General features: G+C 42.9%; 1 protein-coding gene across 7 annotated transcripts in view; it reads right to left on the bottom strand.

The window, feature by feature from the left end:
* Nucleotides 1-16,059, bottom strand: part of VWA3B (von Willebrand factor A domain containing 3B) — a 202,340-nt gene that overhangs the window by 156,953 nt on the left and 29,328 nt on the right. For all 7 annotated transcript variants that reach the window (XM_043603224.1, XM_043603225.1, XM_043603222.1 and 4 more), the window contains exons 6-7: nucleotides 15,282-15,451; nucleotides 9,084-9,199 (exon numbers count right to left, since the gene is read on the bottom strand). In XM_043603224.1, coding sequence (XP_043459159.1) covers nucleotides 9,084-9,199; nucleotides 15,282-15,451 — 286 coding nt within the window. The remainder of the gene's footprint in view (nucleotides 1-9,083; nucleotides 9,200-15,281; nucleotides 15,452-16,059) is intronic.

The raw sequence follows: 16,059 nt of genomic DNA on the forward strand, positions 1-16,059 counted from the left end.
AATCTTAGTGACAGCAATCAGGCAAAAAAAGAAAAAAAGAAAAAAAAAAAGAAAAGGAAAGAAAATAAGAAATAAAATACATCCAAATAAGAAAGGAAGAAGTAAAACTGCCTCTGTGTGCAGATGATATAATTTTATATACAGAAAACCCTAAAGATCCCACCAAAAAAACTGTTAGAATAAACAAATTCAGTAAACTTTGCAGGATACAAAATCAACACACAAAAATAAGTTACATTTCTATACCCTAACAACAAACCATTAGAGAAATTAAAAAACAATCCCATCATCAAAAATAATAAAATACTGGGGCGCGTGGGTGGCGCAGTCAGTTAAGCGTCCGACTTCAGCCAGGTCACAATCTCGCGGTCCGGGAGTTCGAGCCCCGCGTCAGGCTCTGGGCTGATGGCTCAGAGCCTGGAGCCTGTTTCTGATTCTGTGTCTCCCTCTCTCTCTCTGCCCCTCCCCCGTTCATGCTCTGTCTCTCTCTGTCCCAAAAATAAATAAACGTTGAAAAAAAAATTAAAAAAAAATAATAAAATACTTAGGAATAAATTTAACCAAGGAGGTGAAATCCCCATCTTGAAGAGGCATCTGCACCCCCATGTTCACTGCAGCATTATTCACAACAGCCAAGACATGGAAACAACCAAAGTGTCCATCAATGGATGAATGGATAAAGAAGATGTGAGGTGTAGATATAGACACAGATGAAACAGATATCTTAATGAAATATTATTCAGTCCTAAGAAAGAAGGAAATCCTATCATTTGCAACAACACTGATGGACCTTACACTAAGGGCATTACACTAAGTGAAATAAGATAAAATATGATCTCACATGTGGAATCTTAAAACACACCCACATGCGCACGCACACACACACTCCTAGAAACAGTAGAAAGGTAGTTGCCAGGGGCTTACTGGGGGAAATGCAGAGATGCCGGTCCAAAAGCACAAATGTCCAATTACTATGTGAGTAAGTTCTGGGGATGTAATGTGCAGATGATGATTATAGTTAACACTGTAGTATATACCTGAAAGTCACTAAGAGAGAAAATCTTAAATATTCTCACCAGAAAAAAGAAATGGTAATTATACAAGGTGATAGATGCATTTATTAACCGTACTATGGTAATCATTTTGCAATATATGTGTGTATCAAATCATTGTATTGTAGATCTTAAACTTACACAATATCATATGTCAATTATATCTCAATAAAGCTGGGAATAAAAACAATCCTTGTGTAACCAGGCAAAAAGACAAAGTCACTCAAAAGAAAAAAAAATCAAGCTGGCTTCAGTTTCTCCTTGGCAACAGAAGACACTGGAACACAAGCCATACCACACTCAAAGGGAAAAGAATGAGCCAAGAGTTTTCTACCCAGCCGAGCTGCCCTTTAAGTATGAAGATACAGAAAAGAACATTCGAAAACCCTGGGAATATTGCTCTTGTGATTCTCCCTTGAGGAAACTACTAGGACTTCAGCCAATCAAGAGATGGCTTGGGAAACCAAAGCAAATGGACTACAAGACAGAACTGAATCTATTTAATGACAGAAATAAAACTGAAACAAACAAGAGAATCAGCATAACAGAAGAAAATAAAAATTTAGTCTTTAAGTTGCTTACCTATAGCAAGGTAACCTGCTGGATGATGACAGGCATAAAAGCACCCATAATTTATTGACTGGTCGACTATGTGCCAGGTGCTATATAAAATACTGTTGTATACACACACACACACACACACACACACACACACACACACACACAAAACCCATAAAGTAAACACCATTATCCTCATTCATAAATAAGAAAGCTAAAGCTCAGATTAGTTAAGTACCTTAACTAAGATCATGCAGCTAAGTGATAAATCCAATCTCAGGTCTGACTCCAAAGTCAGGACTCTTGATTCTACTGCATTTGAGTTCCTAGAACCCAGGACAGTGCCTTATTCCTCTCTGCTTCTTCTTCATTTAACACAGATAATATATCACAATAATAACAACTTATTATTGCCATTTTATAGATAAGGAACAGGAAGCAGAAAGGTTAAATACCTTGCCAAAAGTTACATAGCTATTTAAGTGACAGGGCCAGCTAGTGTGGCTGTAGAGCAGTGCTAGGCAATAGACATATGATGTGAGCCACATGTATAATTGCAAATTTTCTAGTAGCCACATTTTAGAAAGAAAAAAGCAACAAGTAAATTTAATTTTATTACTATATTTGCTATAACCCGACATATCCTTGGTATCATTTTGACATATAATCTATATTAAAAATCATTTTCCATACTAAGTCTTTGAAATCCAGTGTGCATTTTACACTTGCAGCACATATCAAATGGGACTCAATGCATTTCAAGTGTTCAGTTGTCACATGTGGCCAGTGGCTTCTGCAATTGGACAGAGAAGCCTTAGATCTGCATGTGCCACCAACTTTAACGACATACAAACCCTCCGTTTTCCATTCTCCAGCATCTATTCCTGAAGTGTTATTTTACCAAAAAAAAAAAAAAAAGGAACGAGTTACATGATCTCAGTGATCTCTACCTCCACAGAAAAGCTATCCTAGGGTTAGGTTAGGGCTTCACCTGTACAGAAGGTCACATTTACACATGTCATTGGATCATATTTCGTGATGGTGATCTGTTCTCCCTGTTTTTCCTGTTCCCCACCCTCCCTCCATATTCAAGCAGATATCAGGCACATCGCAAATCTGCCCTAAAGGAAGCAGGGCAGAAAGACAAACAAGCCAGCAAGACATTCTGGCTTTTTCTTTTGAAGTCTAACCCCCTAGAGAGGGTTTACAGAGCAGATAGTTTTGAAAAAGCAGGAGGGAGAGAGGAGTTGTCCCAGATTAGGAAATTCCCCTCAGTGTGGGGGTAGAAGAGGAAAGGGTCCCAGGAGAAGATGGGGACTGTCCCCACATCTCTGCAGCCTCTTGGAAGGTGCATGTGTGGTACGGCAGGGTCTGTAAAAGACTCCCACATCCACAGCCCAGCATGGGAGCAGTAGAGAACTGGTCGACCTAGAATGGCCATAAGCCAGAGAAAATGGGTATTTATAGGATGATGTGCGGGAACAGATGTCCAATAACTACAGCCCTCTTCTGAAGGGTTTCTTAGCACAGCCTAAGATCTCTAAACCTTGGGAAAAGCTCAGGAGGGGGACCCTGAAGATAACTGAGTTTAATTTCCTACCACTGTGCTAGGATAGAAGGGCCCTGGAATCAAAAATTAAACTGAATTCTAGAAATCAAAGAATATTACCAACATTGCTTTGTGACCACACATTCATATGTGACATTAGGGGCTTCTCTTGAGTGGGCAGTGTCTCTCACACAAGCATCACACTGGAGCCAATTCATCTCTAGTGGATGGCTGTAACCATTGGAAACCGATGTGCAAAAAAGGTGTGGTCTCTTGGAAGTCACTGCAGACTTGGGGAACACCACTGGCTTGAGATGAGACTGAGTTTGAAAGAATAGTACACAATACTTTTAAGTCCTGGTCAGATACAAAGTAGTTGGATAAAAGGCCACTTGGAGTTTGCTTAGACAATTAGTTTCCCTAGAATGCCCAGACACAGGGACATGGACGATGATTTTTCAGGCCTCTATTTCAGATTCTGAAGAAAGAAGAACTATTTCAGCAGCACCAGCTGAAGCCCTACCAGCCAGGGCAGATGAAGCCTGTCACTGCTGTCAAGCCCTGGCTGTCATGTTTAGGAGGTTAGGAAGCTAAATTCCACAGATTTCATAAAAGCCAACCACCAAGACAAGGAGACTCTGCTACCTGCAATCCAACCCACACCTTGACCTGCTGTCAAAGAGATGGCCTGGTGCGCATGCCAGGAGAATGTTGGGGAGGGGGAAGCCTGGCCCAGGCAAGAACAATGAAAGTATTGCCCAGTCGTGGAGAGGAATCTTTTCTTCAAAAAATGCCTAGAGTTCAGGGAAGCTCAAATACCTGTTTTATTTTGCTTATGGATGAAATGAATATTTCATGATATACAAAGACCATGAAGAGAATCCATACTCATTAACTGGGAGGGAAGTCAAGTTGCAGGGGGCTGGGTGGCTCAGAAGAGCTCTAGAAGGTAGCATCACTCTGGTCCCACAGTAATTAGGCTCTGTTAGTACCCCTCTTCCTCTCCAGCAGACTGTCAAGCCCAGAACAAAGAGAGAAAGAGGCAAGGACACCACATGAAGAGAAACACAGGAGAGGAGAGTGCTGGCTGTTCTATGCCCCATAACTGTAAACATAAGCAGGCACCCAGCCAACTCTGGGCAGAAAGCCAAGGAGGAAGATTGCTGTGACAATGCACAGACCTAAAGCTTTAGGTCGGCATCATCTGCCAGATTAAATCTCCCATAATTCCTAAATCTAAACCAAAAATCCTGTTCTCCCCAATGAGGAGAGCTCATTCAAAGGTCATGGAGCATTCCTATATAGGATAGAGCCTGGACTGGGAGGAAGCAGACTTTCTAAGACAGGAAGTCATCGCTGGAAGTGAAAGGTAAGAAGTCCACGCAGCGCCCAAGTTTCCACACCCAACTCATGGGAGCCTGAGATTATAATCCACCCAGCCAAATACTACCAATGTCCTGAGAGTCCAATGCTGGCCAGTGACCTAGCCCCACCCTTTTGCAGGTGACAAACCATTCCTTTCTTAAAACATGGAGATTTGCTTCAGGAAATGTGGATAGCCAAGGTCATGTCATGACCTTTGCAATATGACTACTGTACTCTACACACACACACACACACACACACACACACACACACACACACACTCTTTCCCTTTGTCATTACTCTGTGCTTGTGGTTTCCAGAGATGCCCACAGCGAGGGGAAAGCACATTTTCCCCTAATGTGTGAAAAAATGAGAGTGAGGTGGTAATAAAAAATCATTATGAAATTTTTAACTGATCTATCTTGCACATCAGAGTTTGTGAAGAGAGATTCTTGTCTGCCCTGGTTTCTGGACCCTTCCCAGATGCTGTCCTGTCAGTGACTCTTAGGCCACAAGCAGATAGATGCCTTATAAGCAATCTGAGAGAAGAGAGTGGAGAGGATCATCAGGAAAGAGTCCTCAGAAAGGTAACATATACAGAGGGGACAGAGAAACCCAAGAAAAGGCAGGGGAGAGGTATCTTTGAGGGCTCAACTGAGAGCAAATATGTGTTGCTCTAAAAAGGCAACAAACATTGAGACAGGGGCCTCAGACAGAAAGCAGGGGTCCTGTGCAAAAGTGAGGTTACAAGGTGGGGCAGAACCAAGTGAACAGTACCAAGCTTGATGAATATAAAACTTCAGCAAAAGCTATGAAAGAACTCCCAAAACACTTAAATTTAAAATAATGTCATTTCGGGGCACCTGGGTGGCTTGGTCGGTTAAGTGTCCGACCGGCTCAGGTCATGATCTCATGGCCCATAAGTTCGAGCCCCACGTCGGGCTCTGTGCTGACCGCTCAGAGCCTGCAGCCTGTTTCAGATTCTGTGTCTCCCTCTCTCTCTGCCCCTCCTCTGTTCATGCTCTGTCTCTCTCTGTCTCAAAAATAAATAAACGTTAGGGGCGCCTGGGTGGCGCAGTCGGTTAAGCGTCCGACTTCAGCCAGGTCACGATCTCGCGGTCCGTGAGTTCGAGCCCTGCGTCAGGCTCTGGGCTGATGGCTCGGAGCCTGGAGCCTGTTTCCGATTCTGTGTCTCCCTCTCTCTCTGCCCCTCCCCCGTTCATGCTCTGTCTCTCTCTGTCCCAAAAATAAATAAAACGTTGAAAAAAAAAATTAAAAAAAAATAAATAAATAAACGTTAAAAAAAAATTTTTTTAAATAATGTCATTTCAATACACCTATGTTTCAATTCTTCAATATTTTTCAACTACTTTAATAACCAAGAAACAATCATTAAAAATAATAAATTAAAACATGTACACGGGGCACCTGAGTGGCTCAGTAGGTTAACCATCCGACTTCAGCTCAGGTCATGGTCTCATGGTTCATGAGTTAAAGCCCTGCATCAGGCTCTGTGTTGACAGCTCAGAGCCTAGGGCCTGCTTTGGATTCTGTGCCTCCCTCTCTGCCCCTCCCCCACTCACACTCTATCTTTCTCTCAAAAATAAACATTTAAATAAATAAACAAACAAATAAATAAAATGTGTATAGAGGCATACATTTTTTCTCTTTACCTTAGGCTACCGTATGACCTAACACATCATTGCTGGAGCCTGTCTTTATTTAAAATTGTGACGCTCCGATCACGATGGATTTTTTGCACTAACTTTGAATTTTTAAAACACTGCACTATTGTATTAAACAAACACATGAAAAGATGCTCAATATCACTAATCAATAGGAAAATGCAAATCAAAACCACAAGATACCACTTCGCACCTAGGATAGCTATTAACCAAAACCAAAAAGTAAACAAGCCAAAAACCATAAAATAACACATATTAGTGAGGAAGTGGAAAACCTATGCACTGTTGGTGGGAGTGTAAAACAGAGCAGCCACTATAGTGAACAAGGTGGAGGTTCCACAAAAGTTAAAAATAGAATTACCATACATGATGAGTGGGGTATATACCCCAAATAATTGAAAGCAGAGTCTCAAAGGGATAGTTGTATATGTGTGTTCACAGCAGCATCATGCACAGTAGCCGAAAGGCGGAAACAGCCTGAGTGTCCATCAATGGATAAATGGATTAAAAAAATGTGGTCTATACATGCAAGAGAAGATTATTCAGCTTTCAAAAGGGAAGAAATTCTGGCGCATGCTACAACATGGATGAACCTTAAGGACATAGGTTAAAGTAAAATAAGCCAGACACAAAATGATACTGTATGATCCCACTTACATGAGGTATCTAAAGTAGCCAAATTCAGAGACAGAAAGTAGAATGGCAGATGCCAGGGGCTGGAGGAGGGTAAATGGGGATTTGCTGTTTTAATGGGTACAGCTTTGCAGATGAGAAGAGCCTTGGAGATTGGCTGCCCAGCAATGTGAGTGCACGTAGCACTCCTGAACGGTACACTTAAAAAAAAGTTAAGATGACAAATTTTATGTTACATATATGTTACTACAATTTTTAAAATGATTCTTTATCTTGACTACAGTTTTTCTGCATTGGTATAGTGCACGGGGTAATGGTAAGTCATGCCAATTATCTGGAACCCAGAGAGTTGGTAATAGCAGGAAATCTCTTCCAGGTCAGTTCTCTGAGCAGTGTCCCTCTAACCCTTCAATTGACAGTCTCTTCTTTCTATACAACAGGTAGCAAAATGAACTCCTGAGGAGGCATCCTCTCTCCCCAGCCTGGAGAGGGGCCCAGGCAAACTCATACTGATAAATGCTTGACCTCCATGGTGGGAAATAGGGAAAGGGAACTGAGCAGGAAGGCCTGAACATCTGCCTCTGAGGCCTTGGGTCAGATTGGAAACCACTTATTTTCCAAACCGAAAGACTGTGTCAAAGGATTTCTGGGCAGTTTTTGAGTAGGAGAAATGCAATGTTGGCATTTCTGGGACACTGTGACGGATAGAGGAGACAAGATTGCATATTTAGGATTCGGGCTCTCTCCTCAGATTCAGAATGTGGGATCGCTGAAATGGCATCAGAATGGCAGGCCACAGTCTGAGCACTTCATTCCAAGAAAATGTTTTAATCTATAATTTAATTTGCATGATTCACAGGTTTGGGAAGATGGTAGTTGCTGCAAATGTAAGCTATGCAGCCAGATAGGTTTCCCTTTATAACTAAGTTGCCAAGGAACACATAAGCCAAAATTAAACCCCTTTACAGAAATTGGCATGCCTTGGGGAACTGGGACATCTCACATTCTTTACCCTGATTGAAATATTGCCCACTAGGCTTAATCTTGTAAAATACTTTCAGTAGGCATGGCATACATCCTGAATTAACTGTTTTTGTTAGATTAGCATTAATCTTCCTTGACAATTGACATTTTCTCAAACTCTCTGAAGAAACCCACTTCACCAACAGAACAAGGGCGTAAGTTACCTAAATCAGGGCCGCCAATGAGACCTAGTGGAAACGCTTCCCTGCTCCTGTGGGACACTGAGAATCTGAATCCACAAAGTATGTGTCAGGGACAGGCTTTGTGATTTGACCCCTCTCCTTCGCCTCCACCTGACCACCCGTCCCTTTATGCAACTGCGTCCTCCTCAGGTGCAGTATTGTTATATAAACAAAGAAACCTGTCATGCAGATGTGTCCTGCAGCTTCTTCTCTTCTCCCAGAGAGTAGTTCTTGCCTTATACTGAAGCTAGAAATCTCTGCCAATAACTTCAAATGTAGGAGGGTGGAGGTGGCGATGGGCCTTTTTCAGACCTCCAACGGCACCATGCCGCATCACCTCTCAATCCCTTCCTTCCTTGCTTTTCTCAGCAGAGCTCACTCGGTGTCTTTGGCACTTTGCAATGTCAGCAGCTCCAAAGAAAGTCCCATCCCTTGGCTTTCTGAGTAACCTTCTAGTACCATTTTTTCTGAACCAATTTCTCACTGATTTTGTGACCTCCTTCCCTATGCCTGTTAAATCTCTGATGATACTCTTTGAATGAAGGGGGAGGTTCACTCTGCCTCCACAAAGGTTCCTGTGCATGCCTGGCCCTCATAAGAGGCAGGTCAATCCTGCACATGAATCTACAAGCCCTGCTGTCACTGACAGGCTGGGCAGCAGAAAATTCCCAAGAACTGCAGGGATCCTCACCACAGCATCCAGCTAACCTGGGCACAGCACAGGAGCTCTGCCTTACCAGGAACTAAGTCCAGCACTGACACACCAGGACTACATCTCCAGAAGGTTCTCATATTAGTTCCTCACATACTACTTAGGCCACTTCCCTGGGTAACAAACTTATGCCTGGTTGCTGAGCTGACAAATTCATCATTACCATCATGAACTTCCCCTGGACCATATAAATAATAAAAAGGATACCATTGGTCCCTACGTGGTGCTTTATTTCCCAAGCATACAGAAAATCTGAAGTTAAGATATAAACCACACTGTGTTGTTGTTGTTTATTGTTGTTGCTGTTTTTTCTATCCCAGGTACCTGGAGGGGGTTTTCCTTTCAGTTTCCTTGAATTCCAAGTATTTACACTGTCACCATCCTTTAAGGCAGATGCAGGAAATTCCACACACTCTGTTCTCTCTGCAAAGGCATGGAATCTGAAACATGAAGAGATTTGCAACATTAGGCTAATCGTGGTATTTGTGTATGTCTATTCATTCTCCCAGGACTGTGAACTTGCTCTGCTGTGGTACTGAGCATCTTAAATGTTTCACTGCTTTTCCATGTACCTGATCAATTCCCCCAAACAAAAGACAGGGAGGCAAAAGAGAAGAGAGAGCTGCAAATGTATTGAGATTTTAACAGATGACTCTTCTCCTCATTAGAGGGTAATTAGGCCAACCAAATTGTATTTATTGACCCTGGAAAAATGATACCCTCTGCTTTATTTATCTTCTGTTCCCAGGTTCAATCATGTCAACACAGTGTTGACAAGCCAACAGTCTAATGAGGCCCCAACAGTGCCTGTGGCCCTGTGGGTTCAGTGTTGAAAGCTGGCGACAACAAGCACCATTGGCTCAACTGTCAATTGCCAAAGGGCTTCAGTCAACTTTAACTTGGAAAACACAAACTTCCCTTGAGTGTAAGCAGAAGCACTAATGAAAAAATTCTTGTGTGGACTAGTTTTTAAGGCCTGACTCCTCAAAATGTGGTCCCAGGAGCAGCAACAGCACTGGCAACTAGTTAGAGATGCACATTCCTGGGCCCTACCTGGATCTGCTGAGTCGGAATAAGCACTTTAATAAGATCCCTAGGGGATTCGTGTGCATGATAAAGCTCAAGAAGCACTGGGGTAATCTACAAAAGGATAGGCTAAGCACACCCATGACACCAATTATCTGGAATCCAAAAAGCCAGTGATAGCAGGTATTTTCTTTCAGATTATCAGAAGATTTCTGGGTAATGCTCCTCCAGCCCCTTAAAGTTCCACCTCGGCCTGTTATTCAGCACGAAGAGAATCCTGAAGGACGAGTTGAGATGGACAGACAGATGCATGGATAGAAGAGATGTGGGGGCTTCTCCTGGGCCACGGGAAGCCTCAGCCCTATTTATTTCTAAAGGCTTTCAGGTAAGACTAGAACAATGACTTGATGGCACTAAACAAGCCAGCCTTGTTCCAATAGCCCCTCATGAGGACAATGGACCCTTAACCTGGCCACTCCTGCCTCCCGCAGGTGCTTCCACCAGAGCGGAAATGGCCAGCTGCTTTTGTCCTGTGACCTCCTTACCCAGTGGAGTGGGGAGGGCTGAGGTTTGTCCTACCAGGTCCCACACTCTGAGTGCCCAGGACTTCAGTGCCCAGGACCTGTTCTCCAGATTAGAAAAGAGAACAGGGCAGACATTTCCTCTGGCTAATACAACCTCATTTGTGCAAGAAAGCAAAACATGCTTTGCAGCTGGGTGGCTCTGTTTAGACACAGACTCGGGCACAAGGGAACCAAGAGTCCAGCCTCCTTGCAAGCCTGAGCAGCTCAGGGCATGCCCTTTATAGTCCATACAAACCGCACCACAGCTAGAACTCAAAAACCAAAGGTGTGCAGAGGCCAAGCAAGAGACACAGCAGTCTGGCTGGGGGCAGAGCAGGCAGGAGCACTGCTGGCTGTGGGTCAGGCTCATCCACGAGGGCCAAAACAGAGACAGAAAAGCATGTCTATGTGTCATCCTCTTCTGCAAAACTCACTTGATGGTGCTTGGCCTAAACTGCAGCTTCTCCCATGTTAAATTACACCCTAACCCCTCACTTGCCCACAGAAAGTGCCCCACATGAATTAAGCAGAGGACTAGCAAGACAGATGGTCCTGCCAATTGACTTTTACTCTATTAGCAAAAGTAGGACAGTGAGCCCCCTTTTTATTGGGGGGAGGTGGTTAGGAACCCCAAATTGAAGCACCTAATGTTAAAAGATTTTCAAAGGGCCTTAAGAGAAGCCAGAGCAGTGGTCCTCAGAGTCACCAGGGGTCTGGTTAAGAATGAATATTCTTGGCCCTCCCTAGAGCTCACAAATCAGGATCTCTGGGGCTGTGGCCAAGATATTTGCATTTTAATCAAACTCCCTAGGCAGCTCTTATTCAAAGTGAATGATTAAATGCATATCCCCAGGATCTCCTCTATTATGCAGAAGTATCAGCCTGTAAGGTGAAGCCCTTGACCTCTGAATTATTATTTTATTTTTTTAAATTTACATCCAAATTAGTTAGCATATAGTGCAACAATGATTTCAGGAGTAGATTCCTTAGTGCCCCTTACCCATTTAGCCCACCCCCCCTCCCACAATCCCCCCAGTAACCCTCAGTTTGTTCTCCATATTAAAGAGTCTCTTCTGTTTTGTTCCCCTCCCTATTTTTGTATTATTTTTGCTTCCCTTCCCTTATGTTCATCTGCTTTGTATCTTAAAGTCCTCATGTGAGTGAAGTCATATATTTGTCTTTCTCTAATTTCACTTAGCATAATACCATCTAGTTCCATCCATGTAGTTGCAAATGGCAAGATTTCATTCTTTTTGATTGCCGAGTTATACTCCATTGTATATATATACCACATCTTCTCTATCCATTTGTCCATCAATGGACATTTGGGCTCTTTCCATACTTTGGCTATTGTTAATAGTGCTGCTATAAACATGGGGGTGCATGTGTCCCTTCGGAACAGCATCCTTGTATCCCTTGGATAAATACCTAGTAGTGCAATTGCTGGGTCATAGGGTAGTTCTATTTTTAATTTTTTGAGGAAACTCCATCCTGTTTTCCAGAGTGGCTGCACCAGCTTGCATTCGCACCAGCAGTGCAAAAGAGATCCTCTTTCTCCACATTCTTGCCAACATCTGTTGTTGCCTGAGTTGTTAATGCTAGCCATTCTGACAGGTGTAAGGTGGTATCTCATTGTGGTGGCTTTGATTTGTATTTCCCTGATGATGAGTGATGTTGAGCATTTTTTTCATGTGTCAGTTGGCCATCTGGATGTCTTCTTTGGAGAAGTGTCTATTCATGTCTTTTGCCCATTTCTTCACCGGATTATTTGTTTTTTGGGGTGTGGAGTTTGAGAAGTTCTTTACAGATTTTGGATACTAACCCTTTATCTGATATGTTGTTTGCAAATATCTTTTCCTATTCCATCGGTTGCCTTTTAGTTTTGCTGATTGTTTCCTTCACCGTGCAGCAGCTTTTTATTTTGATGAGGTCCCAGTAGTTCATTTTTGCTTTTGTTTCCCTTGTCTCTGGAGACGTGTTGAGTAAGAAGTTGCTGTGGCCAAGATCAAAGAGGTTTTTGCCTGCTTTCTCCTCGAGGATTTTTATGGCTTCTTGTCTTACATTTAGGTCTTTCATCCATTTTGAGTTTATTTTTGTGTATGGTGTAAGAAGGTGGTCCAGGTTCATTCTTCTGCATGTTGTTGTCCAGTTTTCCCAGCACCACTTTATTCCATTGGATATTCTGTCCTGCTTTGTCAAAGATTGGTTGGCCATACGTTTGTGTGTCCATTTCTGGGTTCTTTATTCTGTTCCATTGATCTGATTGTCTGTTCTTGTGCCAATACCATACTGTCTTGATGATTACAACTTTGAAGTATAGCTTGAAGTCCGGGATTGTGATGCCTCCTGCTTTGGTTTTCTTTTTCAGGATTGCTTTGGCTATTTGGGGTCTTTTCTGGTTCCATACAAATTTTAGGATTATTTGTTCTAGCTCTGTGAAGAATGCTGGTGTTATTTTGATAGGGATTGCATTGAATATATAGATTGCTTTGGGTAGTATCAACATTTTAACAATATTTATTCTTCCTATCCAGGAGCATGGAATCTTTTTCCATTTCTTTGTGTCTTCTTCAATTTCTTTCATGAGCTTTCTATAGTTTTCAGTGTATAGATTTTTTACCTCTTTGGTTACATTTACTCCTAGGTATTTTATGGCTTTTGGTGGAATTGTAAATGGGATTGATTCCTTGATTTCTCTTTCTGTTGCTTCATTGTTGATGTATAGGAATGCAACTGATTTCTGTGTATTGATTTTATATCCTGCAACTTTCCTGAATTCATGAATCAGTTCTAGCAGTGTTTTGGTGGAATATTTTGGGTTTTCCATATAGAGTATCTTGTCATCTGTGAAGAGTGAAAGTTTGACCTCCTCCTAACCTATTTGGATGCCTTTTATTTCTTTGTGTTGTCTGATTGCAGAGGCTAAGACTTCCAATACTATGTTGAATAACAGTGGCAAGAGTGGACATCCCTGTCTTGTTCCTGACCTTAGGGGGAAAGCTCTCAGTTTTTCCCCATTGAGGATGATATTAGCATTGGGTCTTTTGTATATGGCTTTTATTACCTCAAGGTATGATCCTTCTATCCCTACTTTCTTGAGGGTTTTTATCAAGAAAGGATGCTGTATTTTGTCAAATGCGTTCTCTGCATCTACTGAGAGGATCATATAGTTCTTGTCCTTTCTTTTATTGATGTGATGAATCACACTGATTGTTTTGTGGATATTGAACCAGCCCTGCATCCCAGGTATAAATCCTACTTGGTCATGGTGAACAATTTTTTTTATGTATTGTTGGATACAGTTGGCAAATATCTTGTTGAGAATTTTTGCATCCATGTTCATCAGGGAAATTGGTCTATAGTTCTCCTTTTTAGTGGGGTCTCCATCTGGTTTTAGAATCAAGGTAATGCTGGCTTCATAGAAAGAGTTTGGAAGTTTTCCTTCCATTTCTATTTTTTGGAACAGCTTCAAGAGAATAGGCATTAACTCTTCCTTAAATGTTTGGTAGAATTCCCCTGGAAAGCCATCTGACCCTGGACTCTTGTTTTTTTGGGAGATTTTTTATTACTAATTTGATTTCTTTACTGGTTATGGCTTGGCCTCTGAATTATTAACAAGCTCCTCAGTCAAATATGATGAGCAATTAAATTTGGGAACAAATGCTCAAGGGCAGGAATTGTACCCATTTCAGACAGGCTAACTTAGGAAAGGACTCAGTCATTCTCCTTATAACCACATAGGTAGCTGCTCTCCCTCCACAAGGGACCTAAACCTATGCACACAGACAAGGTGGTGGGTATGTTTTAGAATGTAGGCCCTTTTATTATTCAGGTATGATGAGGCCATTAGACCAGTTTAGCTGCCACTGAAAATACAGTTTGCTTTTCACAGTCCCTGCTATAGACTGAATTGCTTCCTCCGCCCCCTAAATTCATATGTTGAAGCCTTAACCCCCGATGTAACTGTATTTGACCATATTTGGAAATAGAGCCTTAGGAGGTAATTAAAGTTAAATGAGGTCAGAAGGTCCTGATCCAGTGAGATTAATCTCCTTTTAAGAAGATACACCAGAGAGCTTACAGGCATGCTCCTGCTTTCTTTCTCCCTGTCTGTCTGTCTGTCTCTCTCTCTCTCCCCCCCCCCTTTTTCCCTTCATCCTTCCTACCCTCATTCCCCCCCATGAGAGGATATAGTTAAGAAAGCAGCTGTCTACAAGCCAGGAAGAGAGCTCTCACCAGAAACTGAATCAGCCAGCACCTTGATCTTGAACTTTCCAGCCTCCACAAGTGTGAGAAACAAATTTCTGTTGTTTAAGCCACCCAGTCTGTGGTATTTATTATGGCAACCAAAACTGACTACTCAGTTCCCAAGATGAGGGGACACAGCACACCACACCACACAGGGCCACACAGGGCAGCACCAGGGACAGTCAGGAGGCTTGAGAGAACAAGAAGAAAACATGAGCAAGAGTCTTTATTGTGGATTTTGCAGGAGGATGGAATGGGTGAGGGAGAGGAAGCAGGTTTAGGATTGGCTGGCTGAATAATTTCAGTGGGTTCTGGGGTATAGGAGCTACCCCAAGTTGTCTGCTACCTGGCCTGGCTTGCAGTATTGAGTGTGAGTGCCCATAGGCATCACAGCAGGCTCTGGATCAGTTAACCTGCATACAAAAGTGCACTCCTGGGTCATTTATGCTCTCTAGGAATTAGCTAGCCTTGGAAGGAGCAGTCTTTCCAGGGGCAGCAAGGACCCCTGATGTCAAAGCAATAACAAGGCAAGATATTAATATAGGGTAGAAAAGAAAAGGCCACGAAGACTAAAGACCACTGGAAAGAGGAGAACATAGGAACAAACCAGTTAGGAAAACCACTGCTGACCTTGCAGAAGTAGGCAGCTCACCCACTGTCACTCAAGAGCATGTTTTCTGCCTACCTGCTGTGGGTCTTGGCACTCAGATCCTTTAAGAACGCTATAGTGCCTTCTCCTCTGGCATTGAAGGACACTGTGCAGACAGGACATGGGATCTCCAAAGCCTTCTGAAGGAGAAGCTCCTTGGTTTGCTCAGGAATGTCTCCCACCACAAAGTAGTAAATGGATTCCATCTGCAAGACAGTAGTACTGACAATTTATCTCCCTGACATGCCCCAGCCTTGTACTGAACTCACTGGCAATATACTTTCTACAAAATTGCCTTGGGACAGTGGGGGACAGCAGGAATAACAGCACTATTCCATGTTTTGTGAGGACATTTAGAGGCTGAAGTCAGGAAGTGAACTATTCAAGGCCTGGTGCCAAGAAGGTCTATTGGCAGTGCTCACGGTCTCAGATATTGCATGGGAAGGATATGATTGGCCAATGTGGAAAATAGCTTCCACTAAGCCCCCGGATACAGTCGACAGGTCAGGAGTGGCTGTTTTCAACATGAAGGAAGTGTTGGCACAGCCGCTGTGGGCAGGAAGCTTATTAACCATCTCCCATGGTGGTGCCAGAATTCTACAGACTCATCTATCCTCAGTCTGAGGCAGGATGGGGGAAGGAGGGCATATTCCCACTGAGTTCATGCTCTGTTCTCATCTCACAAGGAAACACATGCCTGGGAGGTGAGACTGTCCTGACTTCATGCAGCACTGGGCCTTGACTCTCACCACCATGCCAGGCCATGACGAGAATGAGAGAATGAACAAACCCATGTCAGGAGCCCCACCACACA

This window comes from Prionailurus bengalensis, chromosome A3, assembly GCF_016509475.1.
Source record: "Prionailurus bengalensis isolate Pbe53 chromosome A3, Fcat_Pben_1.1_paternal_pri, whole genome shotgun sequence".
Lineage (NCBI taxonomy): Eukaryota > Metazoa > Chordata > Mammalia > Carnivora > Felidae > Prionailurus > Prionailurus bengalensis.